Genomic DNA, 21,618 nt, shown 5'->3' with positions numbered 1-21,618 from the left:
AGCTTGATATTTGAATCAGTCTGCTATAGTGCTCATTTACACCGATCATAAAATCTTCATAAAAGCCCTATACATATATGTATGTATGCCCATATTTATATATATATATATATATATATATATATATATATATATATATATTTAAAGAAACACAGGTCTACACTGATTGGTTATTCAGTGTAAAGAGGCCACTGTCTCCAGTCGAGAAGAACACTCATGAAGTCAATGGAATCATGTCAGTTAGTTCAGTTCAATCTTCAGCTATTGTTTTCTCTTGCATGTAAAATAATACATTTATTTTGTAATTCTTAAGCAAAATTAGACATATGTAACTTTTTAAAATAACAAAAAGTTATATTTCGCAAAGACAGAAGACCATAGACGAAGTTGAAACACTACTTGTGGTAAACAAAATCAATACAATGGTAAAGAACCCAATCAGACACAAAAAAACATGTCAGAAGCAATCACACACACACACACACACACACAATCATCTTAAATGCTCTCATCCAAACTCTCAGAATCCACACAAACACACACCAAACAGTGGTCTGTGTAAATGCTATTTCATGAATATATGAAGCTGATATTGAAAAATTGTACTTTCCTTGAACAAAAAGGTTACAGGAACTTTTCCAGTCTTGTCCCATGGCAAAGTATCAAACTTAGGATTTTCAATAAAATCAAGAAAAGTTTAAACACCGTGGGTAAGGTTACTGTATGTGACTGTAAAGAACACATCGCCATTGCTGTTTCAATCCAAAGTAGATCATTGCAGTACGTTCCACCCTGACTCATCTTAGGGAAAAATTGTCAAATCGAGAGAGAGAGAGAGAGAGAGAGAGAGAGAGAGAGAGAGAGAAAGAGAAAGAGAAAGAGAAAGAGAAAGAGAAAAAAACAAGCTCTTTATAAGGCATTGAAAAGAAAAGGAAAAGCAACGCAAACTATTTTGTAGATGTCACCTCAGAGGCCACAGTTTTGAAACTTGTTTCCCGCAAAAGACTATGATGGGAAATAAAATGCACTTTCCTTTGTTTTTATTTTTTTGTAATTTATTCAAGAAAAAAGTGATCCCCCCATTTGCACGATTCTGCTTAAAAAGGCGTTTTTCCTTTAAAATGGTGATTAGAAAAAATACTGCTTGAAATGTTCACTCCTCACCCAAACAGAGCAGTTTTGTTTTGGCAGGTTTGCACAACTTGACATCTGGAAGGAATTTGTCATTCCTTGTTGCAGATGTTTATTCAAATGCTTTTGTGTCCATCATTGTTCCTATCCCTCTCCGACACCTCCCCAACCCCTCTTCCCCCAACCGGATCTTCGTAAAGCTATACGCGTGTGGTTGAGTGGGAATGTGGCAGGCCGGTAGAGTTGAAGCCGGCAGTGAAGGTGTTGTACGGATGTAGATTAGGCATACCCACCAGCGAGTTGGGGATCATAGTTATGGTGTTTGGCGTCATGAGCGGGATATCGTCAGGCGAGCGGCGCAAAGTCAGCGTGTAGTCGGGAAGTGAGGCCAGTCGAAGTGGGTCTCCGGGCAGCCCTGCGTCGCACTCGTGGTGTGTCTGGTTGACCTGCAAAGACATGATCTCCTCTTCAGGGGCGTGCCGGTTGACATCATTGGTGGTGGTGGTTCGGGGCGGGCTGGGCCGTGGGTGCTGTTCCTGCCGACGCTTGTCCTTACGGTAGTACAATGCAGCAAATGCCAGAACATTGAGGAACAATAGCGAAGCCCCGACTGCGATAGTCACGCTTAGCTCGGTCGAGTAATCCCGTGGGTTCTCGACCACCAGAGGACCTGGCTCCTCTTCTCCGTTCCACTGTTCCTTTCCGCTCTCGCTGTTGTAGGCCGGCGACATGGGAGGTCTCTTGGTGTTGAACGGCCAGGCTTTGCCATTGGGCCTTTTGGTGGAAAGGGAATTCTGAGTTGTCTCGGCTGGTGGCACTTTGGTAGTGGTGGAGGTGTAGTGGAACATGTCGTGTAGGTTATAGAGATGAGGGACCAGGTGCTTCCAGAAAGCCACTTTTGTAGCTCGGTAGTGATCACGGACACGTGGCTTCAGGCCGATGTGCAGGTACAGTTGGTCTTGAGGATTGTATTTGGACCAGGCCACCTCTTCAAAACGATTGGCTTTAGTGTGGATAAATTTGGTATCCTGAGGCACTGGCTTATTGGGATCCCTGCAAAACAAAAGAATAATGAATTAATACATGTAGTGCTGAAACGTAACCGTGTTTCTCACGTATGATGTGACTGTTAGTGTTAAACATTCTGTCATCATTTTGTCCTACCAAACCCATAATAACAACATGTAAAGCAATGTTCAAGCCCTTTTTTCCAAACAGTTCAAGTCACAATGTAGAAACGCAAATGAGACAGAAGGAAAGATTGCCAGCAAATAATAGCTCAGATTCTGGTACTGGATTCAGAAGACATCATACAAACCGCTTTTTTAGAGCTTCTTTGAGCATGACAGCCCTGGTCATTTTCATTCAGGTTGGAAACAAGAGAATAGTGAATAGACTGAGGATTTGTAAAGAGGGTTAAGCTATGCAAGCCTCAAGCCTTCATCATTATTTTACATTTGTGTTTTTGGCCGGTACTACAACATTCTGATTCCGCTCCTGTTTCCCACTCTCTTCTATTTTAAAGAAAACACGTTAATTCTTTATCATTCTGTGTGCATAAATACATCTTACACCTTGAATTGGCCCCTGGTGTTCAAGTCAATCAGCAGAACAATCTACCCATCACGTAAGCAGCCATTCTTTATCAGCAAAACTGTACATCTAGCTGTCTTGTTTTTTTCTACTAGGAACCCCCTCCAAATCATCATTTTTCATATCTCCGCTGTGTGACATTTTCTCTCTAAGCACATCTGCCTGCCGGGCTTCACGCATCCATGGCTCATTCTGTGTTAAAAAATAAATGGGCTGAGGGCTTTTAAAGTGAAATACAAACAAATAACTCAACAGCTCAGATGTGCTTGAGGATGCAACTTGTTTTTGATAGAAAAACAGCAGTGCATCCATTCCATTAATTGCTTTGGGAAAGCATAGCAGATTGCGTTAACAGCCAGTGTGCTGATAGAAAGTGGACCGTATAAATCTAAACACTAAAATGGATGATGCTGGCATGGAGCCTGTGTGTGTTGTAGTACCATATGGCCTCCGGGGGTCACTATTTCTCTAATTACCAACGTGGCCTCATCGGGTCTCCTTTCTATGGCATATTGACTTATCATGTGTATTAACATATGGCACATAAATAATCACAAACACTTATAGCTGCTCAGTACAGGTGATATAGACAAAAACTGAACGTGTGAGGACAGCTTGCTAATCAGCGAGTCGGTCAGGTCATCAGGCTCATCCAAGAAGGTTTATATTACTTGGAGACGATTATTCAGTAGCATTCCCACACCCCTTTCTCAGAAAGAATTGTATGCAAATACATTCTGCCTGATGCCCAGCCAATTCTGGGCCCAGAACTCATTGAGCCAGCCACCTCAGCCGGACCATGCTATCCAGACAAGACTTGAATCCTAGATTGAGACTGCGTGACTCATCTGGTGAATGTTATCTGGAATAATACGACAAATGTTGCAGGTTTGATCCACTCCGGATTCTTCACGCTCAACAGTGTGGCGCTAGCAACATCGTGGTCATGAGTCCGGGAACTTCACTTGACTTCAACAAATGAACAAAAATTTACAGCCACCGTCAGTCAGTTTACATGAAAGCATTTGCCACATGCATACAGTCATTCAAAAAAGCATCAAAATCAGGCACAAAAACATCTCATTTATTTGTTTTTAGAATTTATCAAGTATAACTTTGTTCAATTACTTGAGAAGTCACATGTAAAGCTACATAACGGCAAAATGTCATAGCTACATTTTACAGTTTTGGGAAACAAATCAACTGAAAGAGCAGATAAAACGAAGGCAGGTCAACAGAAACATCACATACTTTCAAGTTTCTTTTGCATCACAGTTTTTGGTTCTGGAAGGAGAGAGGCAATTTTAGATAGGATGAAAATCAACTGAGAAGGAAAAAAAACCAACTGGTTTTATTAGGCTTGTAATGATCCTGATGAATATTGGCAGCTGGACCATGATGACTTTGGAGACGAATATCAGTAATTAAGTTTCAAAGAAACGCACGGCAGAGGTAAGGTCATATTGATCTGCTTTGCTGCAACATGCCAGAGAACAGGATATCAATGGCACAGCAGCGGTGCGGCATATATGAATTCCTCCTGGTGTGCAAGTCGCAGTCGGTGTACCTGGAGGATTCTCGCTTAATAGGAAAGGCTGGAATCTCAATATCACCACACGTTCTCATAATGGTCAATCAACTACTTTGCATGACACAGCATATTGATGCTGCATGAAATAATGTGGGTGGGACTGCAATGCTGCTGACTGCTGATTTGAGTTCAGTCTTTACTAAAGTAACGCTGTTGACATATTTCATGGGAGCTTTTTACATGTGAGGGTAAGGCATGGAGGGGGGGGCCCTGGGCACTTTCATCTGGCCCACGAATCTTCTGCTTCAGTTGGCATTCTTCTTCTTCCCCAATCGGAGACTATGGCAGCCCCATGAACCATACGTAGGAAAATGATTAAACTTGGCACACTCGTTGTGCTGGTCCTCAACTGTCATGTGACCAAGTATGGGCTCTCTCACCCTCACTCTATAGCGCCACAAGCAGTTCAAAACTTTTTAACCCATTGATCTACAGATTCTGTTCGGCACATGTCATTTACTCGTCACGCTCAATACATTCCATGCTTTATATTAAGGCTCCAACCCTTACAGTATCTCAAAAGGCACAGTATTGTGTTTTTTCACTACTAGTCCTAGAAATTGTGATAAATATATTGGTGTCTATTTCTTGGCCATTCTTCGATCTAACGGTACGAAACTTTGTACGCTTAATTTACATTTCGGACTGGGGTCCTTGCCAAAATGGGGATCAGCGCCACATATGGGTCATGTGATTAGATTTTTTTGCTATTTTTGCTCGTATCTTTTGAAATGTTTGTCAGAAAATCAAGATCTCGATGTCTACGGATTCCTTGTGTCACAATTGGATGATCGGTCTGTCCGTCATTTTGAAATTTCTCATGAATCGTGATATCGTTTGAACTGTATGATAATTTTACAGACGCCACCAAATTACAGTCCCAGGCGCACCCTTAAAGTTTCAAGACAGCACCACCTAACGTTCATGAGCTGTGATGCTTTTAATATAATTGCTTGTATATCTTATACGCTTTGTCCTAGATTAGTTTTCTGGCAATCATTATTTCTCCTTTTCCATGCCGATTGCTTAAATTACTCTTTAGTCTTTTAGATTAAAGTCTTTGTGGTGAGGAAGGCGGGACGAGAGCCATGAGGCGGGGCCGGTGGCGTGAGTGATAATTGGAATCAGTTGTGCGCACACCGGTCCCGCATATCTCACGGAGGACGAGCGGCAGGACTGTTGACGAGAGAGGACCAGACCTGGCTTTTAGTTGTGGTTTGTGTGTGTCCCCGGCAGTCTCCTGTGAGGGGGCTGCCGGGTGTCTATTTACGTTTTTATTTATTCATTAAAATTTACTTTCGCCGGTTCCCGCCTCCTTCGCTTTTATGGATCTTTATTAAAGTCTTTTAGATTAATTAGTCTTTTAAATCATGTGAAAATCGTTTTGACTTATTTGATAAATGTGGTTATTTTTTTCTAAGCTCCGCTCGTATGATCTTTGGACCGATTCGCAGAGAAATGGCCAAACTGATTTTCAAGAAATACCTCTGCAAAGTTGACTCTGGTAAAAAATAAAGTTATAAAGTATTGTTGAAAAATATTGTTGAATGAGTAAAGTTGAAAAGTATCAAACTCCTAAAGCAATCAGATGTTTCTCTACGGTTCAGGACACTTGGGTTTGCCGGTACTTCAGCTCTTCATTTACATCTCCATCCGTGAGAGTCTTTGAGAATCTGAAACCAGGGTGGATTTAAAAACTACTGTCCAAACACCAAAGAGAGGGCTCCCTCCAACCAAAGTTTTGAAACTTGAATCGCATTGAATATGTCGACTACTAGAATATCAGGGAGACCTGTGCATGTTTTTTTTCATGTTCTGTAAATAAGCACTCACCACGCACAATATTACAGCCTAACAAGTCTCACACAGGTCAAGTTGATGTACATTAATGCAAACTTGTCAAAACTTAAGAAATCTATAGACTTAAAACCCCCATTGGCTTGGGTTTTCTACTTTATTGGCAGCTCCTTTCAAAACTTGGTTGGAAAAAAAGGTTGGAAGTCTTGTCTTTTGAAGATCCTCAAGGGTTATGTACAAAAGCCCCTAGGTGTCACCGCGCTGCAACATAAGAAAACACATGCAAATAGAAAAAACACAAGCACATTCAGAAAGCATCTTCATTAGGTTGGTGACACACGCCATGCAAATACTCGCAACACATATATAGCTAGTGCCATAGACGACAACGGACGTGTTTCCAGGGGAATCCATGGCTGAAATGACTCGCAAGTTAATTTAAATATCTTCAGTTTACAAACAGGCCACCTGGATCGCGTTATGCTCTGCTCACATCACCATATCAAATTATAAATAAAAAAAACGAGTAAACTGGTGGGCCACAGAATTCGTCAACATAATACATTATGTATTTAAAAACCAACGTGATAAAAAATAATTAATATTATTATATGTATAACCATAAATTAAAAACGGATGTTCTTTATATTCATGTTCATTAGTTAAAAATACATCAACTTAATGCTAATTTAAGCTTAAAACATGAAAATGAATTTGGCTTTAGCATAACATTGGTACATTTCCCATAGCCTACCTAAAAACCTATATTTTCCTCCTAAGAACTTCGATGGGGTTGTCGCCTTCAAGTTATAGCCTCTAAATTAATTTGTAGTTGAAATTAGTACAGATGTTTTTTTTTTCGTTTTAAAATGTGCTGTGGTTCCTGTTACGGTTAGTTGATTTGATTTATTTATACAATGCAGAGTAGGCCTGTGCAATTAATCGAAAAATGAATCGTAATCGTCAAATTTGAGTCTTCATCAATTACAAAAACAAAATAATCGAGGTAAATGGTTATTGTGCCGCATTCCATTTTGCAAGGATCCTCTCTTTTCTTTTAGTATAAATCCACAGCGTACACCTTTCCTTTACACTGGTTCAGCAGTGCTATTTCTTTACATTTATTTTTCAGTTAAATTCAGAGTTTAAAAGCCACGTTTTAAAGGTTAATGAGTAATCGTTTTAAATAATCGGGATCTCAATATTGGCCAAAATAATCGCAATTATGATTTGTGTCATAAGCCGAGCTAAATAAGACATGCACCGCAATATTGTGCGTGGTGAGTGCTTATTTACAGAACATGAAAAAAAACATGCACAGGTCTCGCTGATATTCTAGTAGTCGACATATTCAATGCGATTCAAGTTTCAAAACTTTGGTGTTTGGACAGTAGTTTTTAAATCCACCCTGGAGCCATTTGCATGTTTTCCCTGTTTAATGGTGAAGATATTGAGTATTTCCACTGATCACCGCCACATATAAATGTTGTTCTCTTAGTGGTTTAATTGTCAGTGCATGTCTTATTTAGCTCGGCTGCTCGATTATGACAAATGGCTCCGTCTTTGTTGCGTGGCATTTGTTAGGATCTTAACTCATACAGTCGACATGGAGGTATCGAGTTTGTTTTTTTATTTATTTTATCAAGCTTTAAATTGGCTATTGTTACCGGGCAAACGAAGAACAGCGAGTCTTCTCCGCTGTCGGCTTTAGTGTAACAGGCTGAGAAACAGACTTTCCCGAGTACAATAGGCCTTTACGCTTGTTTTCTTATCAAGAACATGTAAAGAAAACACAAACGATAACCGTATACCAGAGACTGTCAATAAAAATTCTGTTTTATGGGTGTTCTATTCTAGCTGGCGAAGTAGAACATTTTTAATTGTACATTTAAATTGATCAACAACAAGAAAATAGGACCCCAATATAAGTTTTTTGTTGATAACTCCACTTACGGATATGGCAGTGAAATTAAGCGCATCCCAGCCATGGTGCATCCGTTTTTTAATGTTTTATATACTGTATGTGAGTTTTTTTTATAAATACAGCAGGTTTTTTCGGGCACTTTTTCATCTTATGGTGTACATTTCAAGCTCCACGCCAAAACTGGCTTTGCTTTTAAAAGATGCAGCGATACATTCAGAGTTTGATCTTTCTTTACCGCTTTCAAGGTCGCAGGTGGAGCATAGAACATAAAACAGTGTGACATTGGGAAGTTTCTCTTGTTGCTGACGTGTGAATGGACAGAATTCTTTCCCTCATTCTTTTGAAGAGGGTTTGTTTTCTTATTTTCAAAAGTCCAGCCGTGATTAATTCTACACTGGTTCGAATTTGGACTATTGATAAAGGAGAGAGACACTTTTGGTTAAGACAAGCATGACAATTATTTTTGCCCTAACTTACAGTTAAGGGTCTCTCTTATGCAAAGAAAATATATTTTCCTATAATAACTATCAGTATATTAAACCATTTGTAGAGTCTGGTCGGACCAAAAGGCCAACACATGGGATCGTAAAATGTAAATGGCCGAGCTATAACCTATCTGGACTGGCCAGGGCACATTCCGACACTCTCCCCGAGCTTCAAAGGCATTCTTGGGGGGGGGGTCCCTAATGTGTCCTAAGGTGACAAAAGCCACGTGGCACCAGGAACCGAGAGAGATTCAAATTCTACCAAAGAATGTCTCTTTCTCCCCTCTTGCCACCTTAGAAAGGCTTAAAGTGTAAATAATTGTATCTCTACTGCTTATGTTTGTTCCCATGATATGCTAGCCTAACCATAATATCAAAGGCATATGTGTTACACTGTAACTAGGCTCATAATTGTGTTCTTGTACAAATCATGGGTCAATGTTCTAATAACCCTATCATGCTTCATACATAAATGTTCCCCCTTTCCTTCTTTAAATGATTGTGTATAGCACAGTAAGGTATTTTATACCATACTCATTTTATTTTCATCTAAGCATATTACAGCGCCAAAACTTCCAGGCGACCATAAATGCAAATGAGCTAGTGAGCCGGACAAAGGAACATTTCCCGCTCAAAAATCAGCTCACTACATTGAATTGTCCACTCTGGAGGGGCGTGATGCCCTAAGGGTTAAAACATCTGTGCACGGAAGAAACGTCGCTCGTTGCTGTTCCTTCAATATCTCGAGACCTGTCTCCTCCCTGGAGACAGACCTTTTCCGGCAGTTTGCTTCGGCTAAGTTTGTACTTCCTTCGTCAGCCAATCCGGTTCTCAGGGAGAATCCAACGGACTCACCGCTCGCTTTAAACGCATCAGGACTTCCATCAGTGCAAACCAGAACATGTCCCAGCACATCTAAAAGCCAATGCAAGTATTTGGTCTATTTATAAATAGCTGCGAGTAAGTTTTACCCCTTTTAATAAGGAGATTGTCCATGATGGTTTATGCAGATGTGAATTGCTGATGTAATACTGCCTTTTACTTTGTCTATTACTTTCATTCTTTACTGCTTTTACGTTTCATGTGTGTTTGTCTAAGTGTTCATTATTGTTTAGTTAGTTGGTTTGTTTCCCCGTTTATATAATCAAAATAAACCCCAATTTGTATGCCACGCTAGAATTGTTTCTGTGTTATTGATCACATCCTAATCGTCACTTGTTACTGTATTACAGCAAGAGTTGCTTTTCCACGGCCAGGAAGGTGATATTCCTTAGAGTCAATAGATGGTGGACGGATCACCCGCTGGACGAGTGTATTGCTGCTTCAGATAAAGTGTAGAAGATAGGTATGGTTAATCACCGTTAATTATACATATCTTACCATGGTTAACTTCATAGTTTCCCGAGATGCACTACACATTTAATAAAGATTATACTACCAAAATAGTTTCAACAATACAATACATTGCAATATATTGAATAGTAGATAAAAAATGAATGTCGCTTGTTCTATGGACATGAACAAATTTTCACATGACACCAGTGAAAAAATCCTAGATGTTTTCCTAAAGAACAACGAAGAGCGCCGCTGCTTCACCTTAAAGCAACACTGTCTTTTCGACCTTAAAATAATGTCTCTAAAATTATTTTAATGGTAGAACAACTCTGAACGTGACAAATTCTACTGCCCCTGCTACCTGAGCAGCTTCATACCGGCTATGAGCACACTCTGTAAGTTCTGTGTGGGGTCAGTACACACAGCCGCGCCCACAACCACACAGGGGAACCTGTATGTGAAATGAATAAGAACATCCGTCCATCACCATCGTATTTCTTCAGCAGGCCAAAAAGGGGCAGTGATTTTAAGGTGAGTGAGGACACTGACCCCTGGTCATTCTTCATCATGAGCTGTATCCATGGGTCGGGTCAGCTGAATGATGGTCAACATGTGTCCAGACTGATCCCTGTCCTCTTCCTTATCACTGGTGTCGTTAACACACTACATTTCGAACTACACATTTCACTTTGCCCGGCTTGTGCTGGCTTTAATTAAGTGGGTTGTGAGACACACAACTGACGACAGTGCCGGCCCGAGCCTCTTGGGGGCCCTAAGCAGAATTTGATTTGGGGGCCCCCCTCCCACCACGCGGAGTCACCATTTGCTTGAAGATTATTGACATAAATGTCATGCTATAATGTAACATTATAAATTTATATAGTGAGGTTATGTATTAATACAAAATAAATAATACAAAATCGATACTTAAATAAAATACTTTACTCTTAAACTTCTGAATACAAACTGTCACAAAACATGAAATAAATAATTTGCAATCTTAAAAATAAAACAAAAATAGACAAACATTAATATAATCAAAAATAGAATGTTTTGTGTTCATGAGAAATGTGCAATATTACTATTTGTGTATACTGTTTGTAAATAGTAACGCTTGCTGTTGTCACGTGATGAGACGTGACTTACGTACGTAATGACGCACGAAAGAAGAAGAAAGTTGAGTAAAGAAAGTTACGGATTTACTACTCTCGTGTTGCCTGGATTATTCTTAAATCATCTTTACAATACCACAGAATGTTACAAAAAAATAGATACTTAAATAATGAAAGCAAACATAAGAACAGCAAGCGGTTCAACAATGACAATTGTACAACAATGACCTCAAAATCGCATAACTGCAGCCTATAAATATGAGGATAGCCCTGCTACAACACTCGCCACCATATTAATAAAATTGAAGTCTATTTTCATCACAGAAGTCTCCCCACGGTATAGGTAACGTTCACTTCAACACACACAGCAATGCTAGCTGGCATCGCTTTCACCGAGAAGGTTAAGTTCCCCTTCGGCTGTTTACACCAACTTAAACTGATATATATATATATATATATATATATATATATATATATATGTATATAATCAATACGTGAACTTGTCACGATTGTCAGCTGGAGTGCCCATGAACTCCAGTAGAGGGCACTCCACTCAGGACTACATTTCCCAGAATCCCATGCTAACCGCCACCAAGTGTCTCATATCACAGACAATGACCAATGGTGGTCAGGGGGCCCCAAGCAGCCGCTTAGTTCGCTTATGCCTCGGGCCGGCCCTGACTGACGAACACAATCCCTTTGAATTCCCAATTGGACTTTGGGTAGTCTTCGAATAAACAAAGCAACCAAATGCAAGAGGCAATTTAGCTTAGAGCCTGAGAAAGAGATTCATGTGGCCTTGGGTGGTGGGGGTCAACTGATGTTCGAGAGCTTTTTTTCTGTCTGGGTATAACGGTACAGGAAAAACGCTCATTGAGATGCAACGTTAAAATGATTGTTTTTGTTTACATACGCACAAGGCCGATATGAGTCGCTTGTAGTTAATGAGCATCTGTTTACCATTCAGATGAAGTACAGGCAGAATCATTTCAATAAGACAGGTGTCAATAGCATGACGTCAATCAAAATGAAACCTAGCTTGTGTCAAATCTCTCTGATTTCAGTCAAGCTCTCATTCAGGGACCTAAATCCCTTTTATTAATCACTGTTAGGGTGGAGAAGTTTCGTGTCTGTGAAAACCATTAAAACACGTCTGGATTCATCTCAGCAGGACTTTGCATTTCTGAAAGTGGCTTGTGTTCTTGTTACAAGAAATATAAGGCCAGATGAAGAAATGCAGGCAGACAACAGGAAAGGCACAGTATTGGGCTCAGCAATGTGTTTGACTCGGCACAGCATGGGCTATTTGACTGAAAGCTGTATGACACACTGAAGACATCCAGAGGAAACAGCCCCCTGCCCATCTAACACTAATGCCATCTCAAACAGCTTTCTGTCCGGTATATCAATCTATCCAAACGGCGGCATCTGAGGACCGATTGTACAGCCTGGGCACCAGAGCCAATTCGCTTAACAAGTGTTAAGAACACTTTTGCTTTGCTTAAGAGGACCACTGTCCATTAGTTAACACAGTAACATTTGTAAAAAACTATGTAAAAACATTACATTCAAATGTTTGTCATTCATTGCAATTCAATTCAATTGTCAATGTACCAGTGGCTACAGACATAACATTTTTCATGATCTGTTAATGTGAACTATGTATAATTTTTATTCCATTGTTGAATTGCTCAGATATGGATTGCATCTTGCATGTACGGTGAAACGTACTTGTACGCTTTAGTTTAAAGTTTAGATTTACGCCTGTATAGTTAGATAACCATACTTTACATCATGTGAGACATGACATTGTGTTCCCTTTATATGTCTCCACAAACAACAACATAGATTGTATTTTATTATTTACTCTTTTAATAAATAATATAAGGCTGGGTTACACAAACAAGGTGAATTTCTTACTTCTCTTTTGTCAACCCTTTCTTTTTAACCCAATTCAACTGCTTTTATGCCATTTTCTGAAAGCAGTAAGCAAAAAAGGCTTGTGTTGTCGTCACAATGAAGCACAAAGCAGAGAAAGACACTGAACAACTTAAAACAAAATGGCAGACACTAGGCGCTAAACCCAGATTTTCTTTGCTGAAAATATTAGCATATTAGAGGAATTCAACGGTGCCAAATCAACTTAAATGAACACATTTTGTGATTACAGTGGAAATAATCTTAAAACAAGGCTTTGTCTTTTAATGTTCTCAGTTACTGTAGTCCATTCCACAAACCATCTAGAAAATCTCAAGCAAAAAATTGACAGTCAGGTGTATGTTTTCATAGAAAATAATGGAGTTTGTTCAGGACTACTTTCAAGAAGGACATTCATATGGCGTAATTCTAGATATGCTTTTAACATATCATGATATTAAGATCAGCTTGCGCTCTCTTTAAAGACACCTGAAGAATGCAGGTTTATTCAAACGATATTCAAAAACAATTCCATATTACGCGATGTCAGGAATGCTATAAGAGCAGACGCAAAACACCAAATTTGAACCCACAATAAGGACAGTACATTCTTTATTTGTCTACACTGCCGCCAGTTACTTCTTTCTTCTTCTTATTCTGTACCGCTAGCTACAGAACTGTACTTCCTGTTTATCTTGATTGACAGGGGTTCCGTCCAATCAGCAGTAACTACCCCGGTCACACAAAAGACCTACCTTTTCTGGTTTGACCAATTTGTCATTGTGTTTTCTGAGTTGTTATTTTGTTTCCGGAATTGTTGTTGTGCTTTATGGTTCGTTAATGTGTTTTCAGATTTGGTGTTGCGTCTTCAGATATGTAATTGTGATTCAGGATTAGTTTTTTGGCTTTTAGATTTGTTGTTTGTTCTGCGATTTGTTGTTTTGTTTGGCACTTTACGGCTTCCGTAGGTTAGGGCTAAACCCTAATCGCAAAGAAGCTAAAAAAATATGAAGACATCTTTGTCCAGTCATTCACCATAGTGTTTCCAAAGGGGGAGGGGGTGCCATTGGTTTCAATTCACAACCTCACTGCTAGATGTCGCTAAAATCTCCACATTGCTCCTTTAAGATTTTTTTTTTAATTTGTATTTCCTGTCAATTTTAACTAATGACTTTAACAAAGCAACACCCATTGATCTTCAGGAGACCATCTGGCTGAAATGTATTTATAAGTCTCTTCATTGATTTCCTCCAAGTCTAAAGACCTCTCGCTGTTTAGAAGAAAGGATATGTCCCAGTTTAACTTCCTGTTTTTGGGAAAATTGTGCTTGTCTAACCCTTTCATTGTTTTTTCTAGAGTTTAAGTATGTCAAGTTCTGATCACAAGGGAAACATCAGAGTTTAACATAAACAAATGCCATGCCGTTAAGCTGATTTGACAATTTCCAGATATAAGTTCTTTAATACACTTGCAGCATCTTGACTTAAGCATTCAATCTAAAAAAATAGACTGCGGCCCTCAAACCTTAACATGTCCATTTGGCGTATCTCAATATTTGGCCAGGCCTTGTGTATACTTAACTGTTAAAGAATGATTTATAAATGTCAGGAGGTGTCATTTTATTGTGTGTTGTAAAAGTGGAGCAGCGGCAGCGTGACCAATCAATTTATCTCAGTAACAGCGGTTGTCAAATTAGATTTGTGTTGTTAGAGCAGATAACAAGCACTCCTCATACAGATCTCTAATGCTTTGTGCTCTGGGCAGAATTAAGCATGAAGGAGTGGAGGTGTTGTTGGGCAGGTGGTCGGCTGGGTAGGCAGAGATGAGCTGAAAAGTTTTAATTAATGTTTCCGAGGGGCACAAATGTGATAAGTTCCACTCGTCAGTTTTCCCTTGGACGTACTCTTCATTTCAACTTCTATATAGAATTATATAAACATGCACATACACATATTTACATCAAAATGTGCATAATGACATTATAAATTGCATTGTATTATAGGATATATGGTCTTCCAAAGAGGTGTACATTAGATCTTCCAAAAGGTGTACATAAGTGACTGTACAAATATGTCAACAGAACGAGAAATCCCGTAAACCTTCACGGCTCATTTTCACTTGCTTTCAAAGCAAGTTTAAAAAAAAACAACCTGTATGACTATACAATGCTGTAACTTTGCATGGTGGCAGGTAAACACTTACCCTGTTTTGGCGAAGTTTGTCCAATAGGTCATGACGACAGCACTGAGCATGACATCATTTTTGGAGAAGTTGCAAGGAAAAAGGTCAGTTGGGCCAATCATGGGAATGCCAAAGACGTAGGGTACCTCATCTCCGTGAGCTGCGTCTGACCAGGCGGGTTTCATCAGACTCTGGCAGTGGTGGTAGAAGGCGTAGAAGTAGGTGGGAGAGCCATACCGGGCGTGAAGATCTGCTGTTACCACCGAGGGCTCCACCCACTGATGATCGGTAAAGAGTGCCACCAGCGTCTTGCGGCGCGTCTCAGGATTGTCTCTGTCAGCCCAGTCCGTGTACATGAACTTAATGGTCTCTCGCAGAGTATCCTTTCCCTCCGGGTAACCATAAAGACTGTCCACAAAGTCAGAGACGGAGAAGTCAAAATCATTGCCCGAGACACCATCTTCAGAGTCCACAACGTTTTCCACAAAGCGCAGGCCCTCGCCCTGGTTGACACCCAGCATGATGTCATAGTTGAGAAACTCGCCTTGCTCCATCAGGATCTCAGGGTCATCGGGAATGACATCGCCGTCAATGACTGGGCCAAAGGCTACGTGATATCTCGCTGGCTGGATGTCTTGTTCGACCAGCTCACGAGCAGTCTTCTTTCTTAGACAGTCCACCATATCCAGGGTGTCCAACACATTACAGCCCACTTTCTCCGCCAGCAGCCTCGTGTACTTGACTGGCTGATAGTTGACGGCCCAGCTGGACAAGGCTGAGCCACTCTGGATTATGGCACGATGAAAGAGACCTGCAGCAACACAAGACAAACATTATTTGCATTTTAGACAGGGCTTTACACCATCGGTAAACCCTTTGTTTATGATTTGACTTTCTTTCTCAAAGAAGACATCAAAAGAAGAACATTTCAAATATTTTTTTAGAAAGTCAACATATACTTGTGTGCGAAAATAAAACTTCCAACAAAGCAGGCTATCCTAATCAATGTACAAAATGTTAATAAACAATCAACATGATTTAATTGTTTTTATTTTTATTATTACAGGGACAATTCATATTATTAAACAATTCTGTCAATATGCCAGAGTTAGCCAAAAGGCTATTTTTCACCTGCAGTACCTAGACAGATGGTAAAAGTCACCCTAAAAGACTCTACATATGGTTATGATATTTATATTATTTATTTCACTCTTCTTGTTTAGAAAATTAATCATGTACTCGCGCCCTCAGACGCATCCGGCACGCACACACATAACACTGCCCTGAACATTTAAGTTTGTTAAGGCGCTTTGTGTTATCTGTCCATCAATGAATAAAATCACCTCATGAAATCCCGAAACAAAATTATTAGTGACAGATTAGAGCAGTGGATGGAATGAGTGAGTGAGGTGCAGTATGAAGCTGTGAACAGCGCAGCAGGAGACTGATGCACATTTACATGATGTATTATTGTACGATCCACATTATTCTCTATATATTTATATGTAATTCTTTCCTTATCTCTGTTAAAAATGTACATTACAAAGCAATCTGCTATTTTCAGTAATTTTTTTTAGACTTTTCAAGTTTTGTTTTATGTATATTATCTAATGCTCTGCTAATGGTGGAGGCCTCATGGTTTAGGTACATGAAAGTGAGGTCTTTTAGCAATATGTGATTTCATTTTCTATTATCTCACAAAACAGCCAGGAACCTCAGAGTCATATTTGATGAACAGCTGTCCTTCAATGATCACGTTGCAAAGACAACGCGATCATGTTGATATGCCTTATTCAACATTCGAAAGGTTAGATCCCACCTCACTGAGCATGCGGCACAACTCCTTGTCCAGGCCCTGGTAATCTCAAGGTTGGACTACTGCAATGCTCTCCTTGCTGGTCTTCCTGTAAAGGCTATCAAACCACTTCAGCTGGTTCAAAACGCAGCAGCACGCCTCGTTTTCCAACAGCCCAAAAGGGCTCATGTGACACCCCTTTTCATCTCTCTCCACTGGCTACCGGTTGAAGCCCGGATCAGATTCATGTCACTGATGTTTGCCTACGGGACTATCACTGGATCTGCACCACCATACTTTCACACCCTCCAACACTCCTAACGAGCGGCGTCTTGTATTGCTTCCTCATAAGGGCAGTAAATCGCTTTCCCGCTCATTCTCCTTCACAACTCCTTCCTGGTGGAACATTGTTCCTTACTCGATCCGGTCAACCACATCTCTCACAACCTTCAAAAAACTACTTAAAACCAATTTCTTCTGTGAATACTAATGAAAGAAAAAAAAGGTAGTGGTCTGGCTTTTGATGAAACTAGTAACTTTGAATTAGCACCTATTGTACTATTGCTCCTGAATGACAAATCCCTTATTGCTCCCTGAACTTTTTTTAAGTCGCTTTGGATAAAAGCGTCTGCTAAATGACTATATGGAAAGGAGCACAACAGTGGCTTTAGCCATACTGTACATCAAACTCTTGAAACACACACGGTTGAAGTCTGAATGATTTCAAAGCACACTTAATTACATATAAATTACATTACGTTTAATATTTTTGTAATTCTCATTGATCTTGGATGATCAAAATGCAAAATGTTATTAAACCTTGTCATTACACAAACATGGACACAGATGGCCACGAGCCGAGAAGAACAGCATAATTCCAACCAATTCATTGCTATGATCTACACCCACACCTGTGTAAATGTGACCAGATGCCATTTAGATCTACAAGTCAGGTTTTAACATGTGAATGCTCATTGTCAAGCCTTTTAGAGCATCTTCTGCTCTTTAAACCAGATCACAGATTGCAAACAAAATGCAATTCTCCTGCTACACGCCTACTCCACCAGAAACAAAAAAGCTTTGGCTTGCTCGTGCGGAGGTGGCCACACATCCCTGCAGCGAGAACTGTTTTGGCCTCACTCCCACCCTAATGGCTGCTCAATATTGCTGTTACTGGCCCACAGCGGTGAACACACTGCAGCTGAAGGCTCTGTGCAGTATATTTTACAGAATCCGGTAGGGACTCAATGGATACCCAGATGAAGCAGTATGTACGCGAAACCTTTCCGTGATTATAAATGCCTTGAATATGAAAGCGAGTTATTGCCAGACACACAAGCAAACAAAGACAGAAATGTTTTCTCCATTGAGTTTGTACAAGTAATGCATTCATTAACCAACTCCGGTCACTTTCTAACCTGACTGCACATTCCCATCGGCGCTTCAGCTTTTCTTTATTGGCTCAGTGCACACTTTAAAATTTACGCAGTACTTGGGTTTCCTCATTTGCACAAATATAACTTTCTAGAGGCCAGGCAAAGAAGAGGAAACCAGGCAGTTCAAATATTCAGGCCTCAAACCTTGAAGATGGGCAGGCTGTGATATTTCCAATCTAACTAACCTGTGAAACCTTTCATTTTTGCGGTTGCTAGTCTGTTAAAGAGTCTGGGGACGTGCACAGTGCTGTTCTACTCTTAACACCTCTGACAAATGTGTCTTTGTGGGTGTGTGTTTCTCTCTGAGAGAAAGACACTGAGAATAGCAGTGCTCTTTACTTTCCGAAGGCGCTTCACTGCAGGAGATCAGGACAGGACAGTGGCCAGACTCCATGTGTGAGAGAGCAGATGTCAAGGATATCGACTTGCTCTCTAGCGCATTCACGCGGTGGCTGTCGGATGAAAGATGACCACCTGGGGCTCGGAAGCCAAGACTCTGTTCCTCTCGTTCCAGCCTATCCTCTTTCTGAGCTTAACACTACAGTTTACACACAGTGTTAGGCCAGAATCATAGTCCCTGCAGTATGCAAGTGGTGGATGTTTGGAAGCTCATGAGTTTTTGGCAGTTTGAGATTTACTGGGGGGCATTTTTATCCCTGCCCATGATCAATTATTCTCAATTGGGACAAAATTTGATTTTTTTATATATATGCTATATGATATAAGGCAGCACACTTTAAAGGGAACCTTTTTTTCACATTAAACAGAAAATACATCAATCTTATTCTGTATATCAATATCATCAAAACAAAAGTTCCCTTTCTGTCAGTCTCTCGACGTTGTGTCGAACCGACAGATGGGGTTCGCCCCTGAGAACCTATTATCTTCTGACTATTTTGAAAAGGCCAATGAAATTGGCGAATGAAATTTGCATGCCGGGCTCCGCCCCCGGATATCGTCCGGGTATAAAAGGGGAGCCGGCGTGCTCATTCATTCACCTTTTGTTCTTCGGAGCCTTCGCATCTGATGACATTCTTCGAATTGCCGAATTCTACGACGCGGTGCAGCGGAGATTCCCCTGGGCGTCCTGGCAGTTCCAGAGGTATTTTTCTAAAAGACCAATTTCCTCAGCATTGCCCGCTGATCTCTTGGGTGCAGTACACTCATCGAGGACGGGGACGGACACGGTGGTTGCCGCAGGTGTTCGGGGGTCCGACCACTGTGGCAGCCTTGTGGATTCGTCCTGCCCGCACTGCGCGCCGATGGATATTCAGACGTTGCGTCACGGTGGCTGTGTTCTGTAAGATCCAGCCAACACCTCGTTTGCTTCCCGTTCTGTGACCGCAGCGGCTACGGCCCTGCCGTCAGCGGCGGCGAGCAGCGAGGGTGATGTGGGGATTATCGTGAGCGTTAATCCGTCAGTCGGCCGGCTCGCGGACCGCTCGCGCCCCGTCTCGCTTGTTTAGCAGTTCCCCAAGGATGGTCCTAAGCCATCTTATTCCTCAGCCACACGCTCGGACACGAGCCGTGGAGATGAGGTGTCTCTTGCAACATCGGAGCGCGACCTGCTGACATCAGACTCTGGTGATTCCCTGAAGCTCCCTCCCTCGGGAGGTCGAGCACAGGTGAGAGCAGACGTCAAGATGTCAGCCATGCTCGCTCGGACCGCCGTGAGTGTCGGATTGCGGTGCGCCGCAGCCCTGGCGCGCGCGGCTGGGTACTTCGCACAATGGGCCCGGGCGCGACTCCAAGCCGTGCCCGGCTCAAGTGCCAAGTTTTACCGAGCTGCATAAGGAGTTCAGTAAGACCTGGAGCGCCCCTTCGGCGCGCTTCTGTCTTGCTGACTCTATCGCCCTCTCTTCCCTCGGGGCGGGGAGGCAGCTAGGGACTATGTCAATGCACCCTGGGTGGAGCATGCAGTCGCGGGTATCCGCAGAGGGCGGCCACCTGGGGAGCTTGACCTAGACTCACTGTCCAGGGCATGTAAGGTCTCGACATCTCTGGTGTTGAGGCTGGCAGTGCCGTGGGCCAAACTGCCACCACTCTTACGCCATGGCCATCCTGCAGGCCAGGGCGCTAAAGAAAGTAGTGCCGCCGCCGACTGGCCCTCCGGGGACCACGGTGGCAGCGCAGGCTGGGTCGGACGATGTCCACATCAGTGGCCCGGAAAGACGCCTCTGACTCAATCTTGCGAAGGTGGGCGATGTCGAGAAAGGCCACTTTCCCGACTCCCCTCTCGCAAGGTCGGCTGATTGGTGGCGCTGTCAAGGACTGCTCCAGCAGCCTTTTGACAGTGTAGAAACAGACCGGCCTGCTGTGACCCGGCCGCCTTTCGGCCGTCGAGGTCTCGCACGTGGTCTGCCCCCAGCAGCCCCGGCCTTCTCCAGCGTCGACTCCGGTTCTGGTGCCCCCGCAGGTGGCCCCCCGGAGGAAGACGTCGAGAGAAGGACCACCTAGAGAGATTGAACCATCGGGCCCGACCCAGCATTGGTAGGTGGATGGTCGGACTGGGGCGGTCCCTGCCGCGTCCCAACACCTTCTGGGCCCCTTCGGGGGCCTAGTGCCCGCCTTATCACAAGGAGAGGTCTCTCTCTGGGTCCCACTTGCAGCCGCTCTCACCCTCTGAAAGAAGGTGTTTGGCAACTCGACGTTGCATCGTGGCGGCACGCAATGGCGAGTATAAAGCAGCCCTCAGCACTCTCGCTTCGACGGTGTGTCGAGCTGCGCCATCGCCTGGCAGGTGATTTAGCGGAGCTGTTCCCCCCGGGTGGAACCAGCACTGCTAGTCATTGAACCAACCCCCGCGGGTTGATGAAGCAGATCGTAGCCCCCTCTGTGAGGTCCCTGGGTGCTTGGTTAGCATTTCAAACCATCACGGTGGCTGGGAGTGTGGTCCGTCTCGGCATTCGATGCAGTTCGCCAGACCTCCGCCGGACTTCTGGCATCCTCTTACCTCAGCAGAGGCAGGGATGTTCCCGTGCTCTAGGCCGGGGCTGCCACCCCTCTGGCGAAGGCGATCGAACCGTCCCCTCGGCCGAGATGTCCAGTGGCTTCTACAGCCGCACTTCATCATCCCCAAAACCAGGGGTCGCTGCATACCTTGAGCAGCACCATCTGTCGGTTCGACACAACGTCGAGAGACCGACAGAAAGGGAACGTCTCGGTTACGTATGTAACCTCTGTTCCCTGATGGAGGGAACGAGATGTTGTGTCCCTCATGCCACAACATTAGCCGTCGGCTGCAGCGATCGTGAGATGCTCTCAGGCTCCTCAGCACAAAAGGTGAATGAATGAGCACGCCGGCTCCCCTTTCATACCCGG

General features: G+C 42.5%; 1 protein-coding gene across 2 annotated transcripts in view; it reads right to left on the bottom strand.

Annotated features, from left to right (window-relative positions):
- Nucleotides 1–271: 271 nt before the first annotated feature.
- The window catches only part of nlgn3a (neuroligin 3a), a 165,524-nt gene continuing 144,177 nt past the window's right edge, over nucleotides 272–21,618 (bottom strand). The window contains exons 5-6 of one of the 2 annotated variants that reach the window (XM_079479624.1): nucleotides 15,088–15,877; nucleotides 272–2,184 (exon numbers count right to left, since the gene is read on the bottom strand). In XM_079479624.1, coding sequence (XP_079335750.1) covers nucleotides 1,332–2,184; nucleotides 15,088–15,877 — 1,643 coding nt within the window. In that variant the 3' untranslated portion in view covers nucleotides 272–1,331. The remainder of the gene's footprint in view (nucleotides 2,185–15,087; nucleotides 15,878–21,618) is intronic. The other variant, XM_079479625.1, reaches the window with a different exon arrangement.

The sequence above is a fragment of the Barbatula barbatula genome (genome assembly GCF_947034865.1).
Source record: "Barbatula barbatula genome assembly, chromosome: 18".
Lineage (NCBI taxonomy): Eukaryota > Metazoa > Chordata > Actinopteri > Cypriniformes > Nemacheilidae > Barbatula > Barbatula barbatula.
This window is presented reverse-complemented; position numbering and strand designations above follow the sequence as displayed.